We start from the raw sequence: 13,114 nt of genomic DNA on the forward strand, positions 1-13,114 counted from the left end.
TTTCTGCTGGTCTTATACAATGTGCTGAATCTCCCTGAATCTTAACCCTTCATATATAATAATAAATAATAAAAGTAACAATCTCATTAGATTTAAATGTATTAACATATAGTAAATATACAAAAATATTCACTGTTATTTCATTATTATTATATATTTAAATGGGTAGATTGACTAGGTGGGACATGGAGTCATCCTTCCTATACAGAAGATAGGCTTTAAGAGGAGTAACTTCCTTTTCTCTGAAGACATTCAAGCAGAGATGTAACAGGCACTTAATAGTGGTGTTATAAATAAGCCTTGCTACTCAAAGTCTGAGTAGCGTGAACCAAGTGTCGCATCACCTGGGAGCTTGTCAAAAATGCAGACTCTCAGGCTCCAACCTATACCTAATGAATCAGAATCTACATCTTAAATGCCAGGTTGTAGGTTTAGCTTTGCCATAAAGGATTCAGAAATCAGTGGATGATAATAGTAGATGACTTTTAAAGCCCTTCAGAACTCTGAGACCATTCCATATTATTGAGTCCACAGGTTTTAAGTGGATAAAATAATGGCATGGGGAGGATCTATGGTCTCAATAGCTAGTATATCCTATTCCACTGGGCAGGTTAAGAATGGCCCTGTCCACCCAATTCCAAAGAATATTAAACATTACATTCCATTTATTAAAGTACAATCTCAGATAAATACAAATATGGACCTTAAATGAAAATACCCAGCATTTAGACTGGTGTTTTTTTTTTAATCTAAAGCATCATATCTCCTTGGACATAGCCCCTTGATCATTCCTAGGGTTTGCTTCCATTTTGTTTTGAGCCACTTCTCTGCTTTCTGCAGAATGCGTATCTGATTATTCTCCATGCAGGTGCTCCGGGTAGAGTTCAGTATTCCATTAATACTGAACAGTTCACATACAAATAGATGGTTTAACCTTAGATATTTCCCCAAGACCTGAAGAGGTGGAAACAAATATAAACAGAACTAGAAGAGCTGATGAAATGGTTAGCTGAAACTTTAAAGAAATTTTTCTGTCTCTGGGACTTCCTGGTGATGGCTGTAATGCGGCACAACTGCTTTAGCTCTTTGTAAACTTTTATCGTCCCTCCTTGATGCAGGCTTCCTGACATCCCTGGCTGTTCAAATTACACACCACGCGGACACACAGGATGGACTATGCTGGCCCATCGGGTTGCATCAATTGCTTCATAGATCCCTTTTCTGATTCCATTATTCTGTGACTGCCTGAGTAGCCCATTATTTTTTTCTATTAGAATCTCACACACAGAGATAAAAAAAGAATATATTGCTTCGAAAGAATTAAGATAAGAATTCAAGGGAAAAAACTAATTTTTAAGAGGAAAGAAAGACAACATGAAGTGTGACAAAAGTATCAAGTTTATAACGTGTCTAACCTAAGGAAATTTTATGTTAATAATGATGACTTATTACACCAGTATTTATCAGGCAACAACTGTGTGCCAAGCACTGTGTTTGTTGCATGATGATGATGATAGTAATAGTAGCTAATGTTTGTTGATGACTTAATGAGTACTCAGATGAGATAGGAATGGGCCCTGCCCTCATGGGAACTTACAAGCTAATAGGAAAAGCAGACATTGCACAAATAATTCCAAGTTTTATCAATACTATGGCAGGGCATAATGGGAGAGTGTGTCAGGTGGCCTAATCTAGTCTAGGGGTCAGTGAAAGCTTCTCTGGTAAAGCAGTATTTAAGAGTTAGCTACACAAAAGAAAGGTGGGGTTGAGGAGAAAGAGCTCCCAGGCAGAGTGAAGACTATGGGCAAGAGCTCTGGTCAAGCAAAAAGTATATGTTGGAAGAACTGAGAGAACGGCTAAAGCTTGGAGGACCAGGAGGAGAGTGGGGAGATGAAGCTGGACAGAAGAAAGCAGAGCAAGGTCATGCTGAATCATGGAGTTCCCACGAGGGGGCCACATTTATCCCAAGGCCAATGGGGAGCCACTGATAGGTGTTAAGCAAATGAATGAATGATTAGCTTTGGGCTCCAAGATTACTCTGACTGGACTAGAGGGGAAGAGAAGAAGTATGCAGAGGGCAGAAATGATGGTGACTTGGACCAAAGAGGTTGGCAGTGTTTGTAAAACATCTCCAAGGTAAAGTGGGGTCTCTGTCCAGGCTAAAAAAATACTTCTTCCCATTGGAGTTTGGTTATTTGTGTTAGTGTTGAAGGAAATTTCCCTTCTCAAAACCTCAAAACTGTTCCCTTCACAGGCATCAGAGCCTTGCCCATGAGCAAAAGGCAAACTGAAAGGCATGGAAAAGAAGAAATACAAAGGGCTAGTTCTCCACTGGAATATGAGCCTGGATCTGCTGGTTCATGACTCCATCCCATGACATGGGAAGGAATGAAGTACTAATGCACTCAGCAGAGAAAGGAGGGTCAGGGTTTGCCTAGAAATAGTTCAAGGGCCAAAAAAGTATTGTCCCAGAATAATGTGAGAAAATGGGCTTCTTTTTTTTTTTTAAGATTTATTTATTTATTTGAGAGAGAGAGAGCATGAGCGAGGGGAGGGGCAGGGGGAGAGAGAGAGAGGATCCTCAAGCAGGCTCCCTGCTGAGCCTGATGCGGGGCTCAATCCCAGGACCCTGAGGTCATGACCTGAGCTGAAATCAAGAGCTGGCCACTCAACGGACTGAGCCCCCCCAGGTGCCCTGAGGAAATGGACTTCTAAAAGGGGTTCTTTTCATATATAAGACAAAAGTATTTTAATTACCGGTCTAAGATCCCTATACCCTAAAAGGAGGGTTCATTTCAAAAGCCGGAGCTGTAAGCTAAATTGTTGGCTCCTTTTGTGCTAAGTGGGATGACAAAGCCCTCACTTCCCTCTGGGTTCAAAGAATAGTTATCGGTCATTTGTAAAGCATTTTAATTGAACAACTACATGATAAAAGGCATTGGAATACAGTCGTTCATCACATGTTCATCACACACAGCTTCCAGTCCAGTGAAGAAGCTGAAAGTCTAGACATTAAGCTGTTACACAATTAAATTTAAGAAGTGCAGGGGCACCTGTGTGGCTCAGTCAGTTAAGTGCATCTGACTCGTGGTTGTGGCTCAGGTCATGATCTCTCAGGGTCATGAGATCGAGCCCCGCATCAGGCTCTGTACTGGGCATGGAGCCTGCTTGAGGCTCTCTCTCTCCCTCTCCCTCTGCCCCTCCTGCCCAACTCATACAAGCGCTCTCTCTCTCTCTCTTAAAAAAAAAAATTTAACAAGTGCAACTATGATAGGTTCTAGCAAAGAAAATTATGTGTACTGTGAAGGCTTATGGAAGGAGGGTGCCGCACAGACAGCAAGTTAGGGGAGTGCTGAATGAACTGAGAGAAGTCAGGTGGGTGGAGAGAGAATAAGACAAGTGGTAAAATGAGTTAATTTGGCAAACACATATAGCACACCTGGCAGGTGCCAAGAGTCATATATGTCTCTGTGATATGCAAATAAATAATTCAGTCTGCATGTTAGGGAAAAGAACATGGGCTTGAGTCTTGCTAATTACTAACTGTGAGAATTTGTCACTTTAACTGCCCAAACCTCAGCATCTTACTCTGTAAAACATGAAAATATCTATCTTGCAGGATTATTGTGAGAATTAAAAACATTTAAGGCCCTTAGCTCACTGCCAGACACATAAGTAGCAAGTTTTATAATGACCATACCAAGAGTCAGTATGACATAGTATCACAAGTGATGTCCACAGTGTTCAAAAATTCACTATTTTCCATCAGACTGCCTGGGTTCAGATCCCAGGTCCACCATTTACTAGCTCTATAACTTTGGGCAGATGACAAACTTTCTGATCTTTAGTTTCTTCATCTATAAAAGGAAGATAATAGAAATACCTCCTAAGTTTCTTGGGAGGATCAAAGAGGTAATGCATGAAAAGTGTGAAATATGGTTACATCAATAGCTAGACGACATATTATGTACATGCAAGGTACTGTACCAGCACAATAAATAAGCAGTAAACTGGTTTTTTTTTTAATTCAAGATAGGAGAGTGAAGCGAGATAAGACCAGAGATTTCAAAGACCAAGTCTTGATCTTGGCCTTAAAAGATGAGTAGGTGTTGGGGCGCCTGGGTGGCTCAGTCATTAAACGTCTGCCTTCGGCTCAGGTCATGATCCCAGGGTCCTGGGATCGAGCCCCGCATTGGGCTCCCTGCTCGGCGGGAAGGCTGCTTCTCCCTCTCCCACTCCCCCTTCTCCCTCTCCCACTTCCCTCTCTTGCTGTGTCTCTCTCTGTCAAATAAATAAATAAAATCTTTAAAAAAAAAAATGAGTAGGTGTTGGGCAGACAGAATGCTGTTAGATTTGTGTGGGCTGAAATTTGCTACTGTGAGAATGCTAAGGGGGGCCTAAGGCATAAGGTGAATATTTTAAAAAACTAATGAGTTTATTCTAATAAACATCTTCTCTCCAGTTGCTTCCAAGAGCTGCAAGGCAGGGTGATGTGGTTGATAATAACATGAGTTTTGGAATCAGATAGACTTCAGTTCTAATTCAGTCTCTGCTACTTCTGTGTGATCTTATGCCAGTTACTTTACTTCTCTGAGCTTCAGTTCACTAATCTTTAAAAAGGAAGTAATAACAGTGTCCTCTTCATGAAGCTATTATGAGGAATAAACAAGATAATGCATGTAAAGCACTAAATACCATGTCTGGCACATAATAAATATTCAGTAAATGTTAGCTATTGTTATTATTGTTGATGCCTCATTGCTGGCACAGAACATTAGAATTTATTCAGTGTATGGAACAATTACATTAAACACAAGGGTATGCCTAATCACCTACTCAACCGTGGGATCTCCAAAATACTTCATAGACAACCAGGTAGTGAGTTCCTATGTGGCAATGATTGCAGGGAATTTACCTTTGTGGCCCCAGTAACTTTGAAAGTTGTACAAAGTAAGCCCTCAATAAATGTTGGATAAATTAGTGAGGGATTTGCTTTGCTGTTCATAAAATAAACTTTTTTCTATTTATAAACATGAGACATGTTTCTGTAAATAAATAAGTACAACTGTCATTTCACCACAAATGGGACAGTCATTGTTAATATCTTGATACATCTTCTTCCAAGGGGTGGGTGTGTGTGTGTGTGTGTGTGGGTGTGTGTGTGTGTGACATATATGTTGGGGATCATAACATTTAAAGTAACTATATAGATATTTAATTTGATCACAACATACAAAAGCTTTTTCTCCATTTATCATACGAACATTTGCCTTGTTTTATTAAATATGCTTCAAAACATGATTTAGACATTGCATAATATTCTATAAGGATGTGCCATGTAATTTATTTATTAATTATTATCAACTTATTGCCATATTGTTAGATTTTTAGCATGTGACAAAACTAATTCATCTTAAATATAAGTTGTTACCATATTTAGCAAGTTCTTCACCTTTTGGGGTTGTGAACAACTTGAAAACCTAATTATTAAAAAATGAAACTGTACTATTTTCCTCATAGAAGACAATTACAAACATAGTTACATAAAATTGCTGCCTACAGTTTCAGGAGCTTTATAAACTTCACAAAGCCCATCCGTGGATTCCTGTCCCAGGACTTCAGGTCAGAAGCAATGACATCAAATCTGTTAACATGAAGCAGAACAAAGAAGTGCAGGAAATCTAATGTGACAATTGTGGAGAAGTAGCCTCTCTAAAATACTCCTGACTACAGGATATTCAACTCTCTTTATAACAGGGCCCAATCCCAATTCATTCTTATATTGGAAATAATGTTAAGTCTAGATGCTACATTAACACTTCTGTACACCTTTCACAAATAATAATGTTGCATGTGCTGTATCTTTATTATCCTTTAGTGACAGAAAGGCTCTGCAGAGCACCTGTGCTACTTCTCACTGCAAGGTCCTATACCCTGGAGAACTATAGTAGTGGGTCTACCCCGGTGCCCTTCTCCTCTGTGGCTCCTAAGTGCCTTATATCCCATTCCATTTGGGCAAATATGTAGCATGACTCAGCACTGGAAAATACAGTTACAATTATCTAAAGGAAAGAGATCATTTCATAATTATACCAAAAATAAATTCAACAAACTTAAAATATAGCATAAAATGGATAAACATAAAAGAGATGTATTCACTACTTTGGGTCAGATGTGTTTCAGTCTCAAGATACAGGGTTTTAACTTGGTCTTTGTGTAGTTCTAACCAAGGAGAAGTACAACCTTTAATTTATTATCTTTCTACTTTCTCCAATATGCAATTTATAATAATGAGGCTGGTTCTGCATGCCAACTTATACAGTGTCTAAAGAATTCTGATAAGTTCTCAGCATAAAGCAGAAAACTGTTTTATGTTTTCTGTTTGTTGTTTCCATACATATGCTTCTGAAGATGGAACAATTACTTCTGTGAAAACTGGGGTATGAAAGAGCATGTCTATGTCTGCACATTTCTGTGTACGTGGTCATGACGCTGTGTGTTTGAAAAGTTCTAAATCGCTAATTGATTCCAAAGAGTGATGGAAGAGGTAATTTTTGGAAAACAATCCTAAGAATAATTTGTATTAAAGACATTTCTTTCTCCCTCATAGCTACATCATCCCTCTCAAGGCTTCCGCTTTGGAACTGTCCGGGAAAGCAGTGCTGAAGATTATGTGAGACAAAGCTTCCCAGAGATGCATGAGTATATGAGAAGGTACAATGTACCAGCCACCCCTGATGGAGTGGAGTATCTGAAGTGAGTGTCAACCTCTTGGGTCCAGAAAGTTCTCACCGAGAGAGAAGTCTTAGCTACTGTATTTGTTGGTTTTTTAAAATGACAGCTAAGTATACTCACTGTGTGTTGAGTAATACCTCACACTGTGTGAGCGAGAAGGCAGTATGGAATAGTGTGCATTTAATTATGTGACCTAGATTACTTGTTACCTGCATCGTCCCCAGTTGGCAGTAGCTTTGCTCAAAGTGCCAGTGGGGGCATTAGTGTAGCAGATGGTGGGGGAAGTAAATGTGGGCTTGACATCACTTGAGAAAACAATGGTGCTGAAATGATCAAACACTCAGGGAATGTGGCTGAAGGATAAAGTGTTCCAAAGCAGCCCTTTCCTTCACAGTGAATCTCTAAGCCCATGGACTGTCTCCTCTTGCCACAAGGAAGTGGAATTTATCTTAGAGATTTCCTGTAGAAAGGAAATAAGATAAAAGGCAATGATTCCCATGCCTGCATCCTTCTCATCAGAATTTATGAGAAGCAATCAAGAGCAATCACATTGCCATGGCAGATTATCAGAGCCTGTAATTCAGCGAAGCTGAGTGCAAAGGAGGGTGGTGCAGTTATGGACCTGCTCATCTAGTCCACCTGGGAGAAGGGAATGAATGGCTCCTGATAAGCACCACACCACAGTGTGAGGGTGAGCAGTCCTCTCCCTTGTGCCTGATAGTCCCAGGACAATGACATACGTCCAAGCCCCCAGTCCCTAAACTCATGCAGCCCCAGGAAACTGGTAATATCTATGGCCAACCACAGTAATCTTCCCAGTGGGCAGAAGGACTTGCCACCTCAAATTCTCTTTTAGGGGAGAAGGGAAACAAATAAATAATTGTATGAGACATAAGAGCTAATATGTTTCTGAAGAGCTCTGGTGACAGGACCCTAACAATACTCCTGATGGACTTTTATAGAGTCTAGAGAGGAAGGCTTGTGCTCTCAGATTTGCAAAGTTATGTAGGATGAAATGCTACTTTTGCACTATGAAATGGCACTTTTGGTTTTGCAAGAACATTAAAATGTTAGAGTCCTTCTCTAACAGAGTTGAGTGCTCCTTTGCCTTCCAGCTCCTCTTCTGTATTCTCTCCTTCAGTCAGATTCATGGCTGAGAGAGAGAAGAAGATGTCAGGGGGATGGCAATGGCTCCCCGCTAGATAGTAATCGCTGACAAACCGAGCTTTTCTGGCAGTGTGAAAAGAGTGAGATGCACCACTACTGTGTTAGTCCCCGATTCCACTCCACTCAGGGTATTCATTTATTCTGGAGGCTTCACCTGAGAAGGGTCCAATACTCCGAGTTGTCCCCACTCTAGCCTGGAGAGATGGAGTCATTAGAAAAGCAGGCACCAGTGAAGAAGCTGAGACCTTAAAGAAGCAACTTGTCCACAGTAATATAGCCAGCAAATGGCAGAGTCAGGACTAGAACCAGGTCTCTAGAATCCATTTGCTGTTGCAGGACAGTCTAGGAACCATAACAGAAAAGTAGATCTTTGATGTTCAAAGAATAGTCTATGTTCCAGCAGATCCATGTTCCCGTTAGCACTTGGGAGTTTGTGAGAAATGCAGACTGCCAGGCCCCATCCCGGAGACTGCATATTAACAAGCTCTCCAATTGATTCGCTGGTGGAGGTGACATTGGAATATAGGCAGAACTTACCATTCATGCCCTCTGACTTCTTGTCTTTGGTCTTCTCTCTCCATGTTTGGTCCCAGTCACTGCCTATGCTCTTAGCCACCACTCCAAAGAACCACAGTCCTCATATTATCCCCCTGACATCCCAGAGCCCTAAACTGCAGAACACATCTCCAGAGTCACTTACGAGCATATGTATTATGGTGGCATATGTATTATTTTGTGGCATATGTATGATTAAATGAATTCTCAAAAAGGCAGAGCATGATTCCATAATGGGAGAAACAACTGGGGAACCTGCCAACTGGAAGGATGATTCAACTCGTCTAGAAGCTGCTTATACCTGGATCACACCCATCCACTTCCTCACCAGTGATTCAGGGCCCCATGGGAGTCTGTGAGCTAATTGCTTCTTGCCTTCCTGTGCAAGAGAGACCTGTCATAACTAACTTCACTTTGCAATCCAAAATCAGGAGTGATTATTTAAGGATACCACTGAAACTGGACCTCAGTAATTATTGCTTAGAAAAACTGAACCCCAATTTTTTCTATCGCCATTGCTACCTCAAATATTTGCGGAGTACTGGTAAATGGTCACTAGTTGCTGTGTAGCTCCCAAGGTACATTTTGTTACTGTGGCAGTAAAACTTTTATTGGAGAAACATCTTTCAGCTTGATTTTTATTTTATTGCCAGGATTCCATTAAGCTTCCTCATCATCAGCTCCTAGGAGACAGTTCACATCCTCAACCCTTTCTGAAGCTTCCCACAGCTGTGGAGCTGGAAGATGTTTTTTTATTTTGGTTAAAGTTAAACACAGATCTCATTAAGACTTCCATCCAATACCCCTGGAAAAGGGAATGCATTTTGAATAGGTTGGAAGGGTAGAAAGAGGAAGCAATGGTCACTGGCAACAAGAAAAAAGAAGTTGGCCTATTTACTCTGTGTCCATGTATGGCCCAGACAAAGCCATCCATGTAAATATGTACTTCCTTCGGACTGATGATGAGATGTCTAAGTGTGTCTTTCTTTTTTAGATTTTTGATGGGCCCTAGCTTTGTTCTATTCTGAGTTTAAGGCCACTCCACTCTATGAATTCCAATAAACTCATTTTTTGCTCTGAGAGAGGAATGACTGATTCTAGAAGGAACAAAGAAGAGTTGTTCTCTTTGCCAAGATGTTTGGACAGTCCTGAGGTCAGAAAGCCTTTCTTAAATGGCTATATGTCCTACACCTTTCCAAAAAGGATTTGAGGTGGCTGAAAACAAGAGTCATCGCATACACCTTTAAGGTTCCTTTTAAAATGCCCCCTTCCTTGCCCCCTTTGTAATTGGGAGCTCTGCCAGTGCTGAGACATACCTCCCTCTGGACCGTTTCTGTGCCTACATTTAAAAAATGGGGACAACACATGAAGGTTGCACAAGGCATCTGTTGGCATCTTGAGCCCAGTCCACATCTGATTCACTGATAACAAGTCAGGGACACCTACCTTAAATGAATGCCTGAATCACCTCCTAGGATGGGAGTGAAACATGAATCTCTGGCGATATATTAATAGAGCAGATCACTAAGATCTATTGCCTGTGCTTCCCCCTCCAGGTAATGAATGCTAGCCCATGGACTTTAAAGAGACCTCTCAACGCCCTTTTCCCCAGGACTGCTAGATCTCATATTTGTATTTCCTTACTATGTATTCCTAAATATGAAATGATACCTGATCACTGAAGAATATGAAAAATAAAAATTTCCACATATTGATTAATGAGATCACGTGACTCCAACACTTACTAGCTATGTAACCTGGATCCAGTTACTTTGACTCTTGAAGCCTCAATTTCCTCATCTGCTAAAATGGGATAATACCAATACCACCCACCTCACAGCCATTATGAGTGATACAGTCTGTGGAGAACAATCAATACTGTGCCTCGCACAAACGAGTCACTCAGTCAATGTAAGAGAAATGAACCTTCCCATTCAATTCAGTCACTCTGGCTTTATTGTTGGCTTTGGAAGTAATAAAAGGAATTGGTAGATAAACTCATTGGAAAGATGTCATGCTGTCTTAGAAGAGTGTCTGTTTCCCCTGGTCTGGTCTCCATGGGTCAGTGAGATGTCAAAAAGGCTGACTCAGCAGCTACCTAGCTTGGGCTGCCCTTTCTTTCCAGGTTTCTATCCCCTAAACAAAAGCCAGCTGTCCAACTTCTGTCTATTTAATGAATCATTTTTCTCTTTTCTTCTCTTGGTCTTAAATATAGGAATGATCCAGAGAAACTAGACGCCTTCATCATGGACAAAGCCCTTCTGGATTATGAAGTGTCAATAGATGCTGACTGCAAACTTCTAACCGTGGGGAAGCCATTTGCTATAGAAGGTATGAGCCAGTCACTCTTGATTCACTTTAACTCAGGATATGCTCAGTTTGCCAACCTAGCAAGTCATAAATGCCAGAGTCGGAGCAAAAAGCTATTCATCTTCCCTTGTTTTCATCTTCAACTCATAAGCACTTAGCTATTAAGTTGCTGAAGCTAGGAATTTATTTTTCACCTACTCCATAAAAACTTATTTATCCAATTGTTTGAAAAACAACAACAAACATTGTTCTTACCCAGATGATGTTGCCTCAGATATCTGAGAATGTTGCATAGTATAACAAATGGGGAGTCCAATTTTGATTTAATCTGTATTTTCTAATTCCTGTGATGAATCTGATGCAAAAATTAGAATGATCGCATTCTACAACTGGAAGGACCTCAATGTTGATCTAAGCCAATCTACTCCTTTTATCCACAAGAAAGCCCAGGGACATTACATCATTATTTCATAATCACACAATTAAATGATGATACTGGAATTAGAATCCAAATCTCATGGTTTCTAAATAAATGTTTTTTCCACTAGGTGGGAAAACAATAGAAAAAGAAATCTCCTTCTGTACCTTAGTAACCTTTAAGAGTCCTAAACAAAATCTTGTTTGGGACTTCAGGTTTGCCTTTCTGCCCCAGTGGCAGCAAATTTTTGCTCCCAACTTGATCAACCAGTCAATCAAAGTTCAGGGCCAAAGAAGGATTGCTTTGTCAGTTGCTCCTTTCATTCTGGACAACAGTTGATATATGGAGCTGATAGTTTGAACCAGCAAATTTCACATCTCCCAATTCCCAGCTTCCCTTCTCTGACAGTACATGCTGGCTCTCAAGACAGCCATGCTCACTTGTCAGAAAACACTTTGACTTGAAACAATCCCATGAGGGTGCCCAAGTCCTATTTCCAGAAAACTCTGCTTTTCCATATGTTAACTAGTGTATCAAAACTATTCTGATTTCAGTTTCCCAGCCCCAGCTGGTCTTTGTCTCCCCTAAACATATCAGCAAATTTTTTACTTCAGTCTTTGTTTTTATGATGAATGAGAATGTAAGAGCTGATATTGTTTCTTTGAGCCTTCTCCTAAGAGAAATCAATCTTTTCTCCGGGCAAAGTGACCTCCACCTGAACCAGGGATAGAACTCAGGAAGAGAGAGATTTAGTGGTAGTTGTCTTCTATTAAAACTACAATCTGAGATAGAAAAGTCTAAAAAAAAAAAGGAAGAAGAAGAAAACAAAGAAAAGGCAAGAAAACCAAAAGGACATTTATTATATAACCCCATTTTGATGTAACAGTGGAAAAATTCCCATTTTGTTTGTGGCATCTGGGGATCTGGAAAGGATGTTACATTTTTTTTTTCTGTCCTAGATGTACTGGGTCATTGAGGTCCCTTCTGTCCTTAGCAGCTACTAACAATGAATCATTTTTAGCAGGTATAAGAATGAGGGACTCCATTCTCCACCTTTGTCTACAGGGGGCAACCCTATCTTGTCAAAAGACAGTGGTGAGATGGCTTGTTTGCCTCTGCTAGGTCCCAGTGCCAGATGCCACACAATTAACTCCCCACTGGTGTCCTGTTACATTTCCATCTGTGCTCCCGAGACTTAGTGTCTTACAGTTCCCATCATCCCCACACACCACATGGTTTTCAAAGGGGATAAGCACAAAATGGTGCATGAAAGAGCTCTTCGGCAAGAGAACAGAAAGACTACCGATTTGAATAGAAAGCATTCCCTTCGTTGTTGGTTTATTCTAAAAAAAACCACTGCTGGTTTATTCTGGGTGAGGTGCAAATCAGAAAATTTAATTCAGTACTGCCCCTGCCACCAAGTTCACAGCCTGAAGACAGAACTTGGTGAAACACAAACGGAGGATACTTACAAGTTACAAACAACAATGTGGTAGAGATAGTAGCAAAAGTCTTGATTACTGCTTTTTAAAAAAAATGTTAATCTCATAAATTTTTAGGGAATATTTCTCTCGATAAAATTTTTGAAAATATTATATGCTTTGACAACATTTATGTTTCTTGAACTTATAAAAATGTGGACTTATTAATTAATCAGACTTTAGAGGCATAAAAATGTCATGAAAGCAATTTACAAACAATTCTTACCCTTTTAGCTTACAGGAATGTTGTATAGATGTATCTGTATCTGCTGTGTAATAACAGTTATGTAATAGATGGTGTATTACCTATTATGTAACTCATGAGGTTAAATTTGAAATAAGTATCTAATTCACAGACTGATGCATGATGCAGTTCATCAAGGGACCCTGATAACTGCATATACTTTCCCAAGTGCTTCCCTGGCTCCAGGAACTTAGGAGGGAAGGG

General features: G+C 40.2%; 1 protein-coding gene across 4 annotated transcripts in view; it reads left to right on the forward strand.

Moving 5' to 3' along the window:
* The window catches only part of GRIN3A (glutamate ionotropic receptor NMDA type subunit 3A), a 150,901-nt gene that overhangs the window by 94,195 nt on the left and 43,592 nt on the right, over positions 1 to 13,114 (forward strand). For all 4 annotated transcript variants that reach the window (XM_025888376.2, XM_073876637.1, XM_025888377.2 and 1 more), the window contains 2 exons: positions 6,611 to 6,756; positions 10,673 to 10,788. In XM_025888376.2, coding sequence (XP_025744161.1) covers positions 6,611 to 6,756; positions 10,673 to 10,788 — 262 coding nt within the window. The remainder of the gene's footprint in view (positions 1 to 6,610; positions 6,757 to 10,672; positions 10,789 to 13,114) is intronic.

Source organism: Callorhinus ursinus, unplaced genomic scaffold (assembly GCF_003265705.2).
Source record: "Callorhinus ursinus isolate GAN/ISIS: 27379988/994484 unplaced genomic scaffold, GSC_fseal_2.0 scaffold24, whole genome shotgun sequence".
Classification (NCBI taxonomy): domain Eukaryota; kingdom Metazoa; phylum Chordata; class Mammalia; order Carnivora; family Otariidae; genus Callorhinus; species Callorhinus ursinus.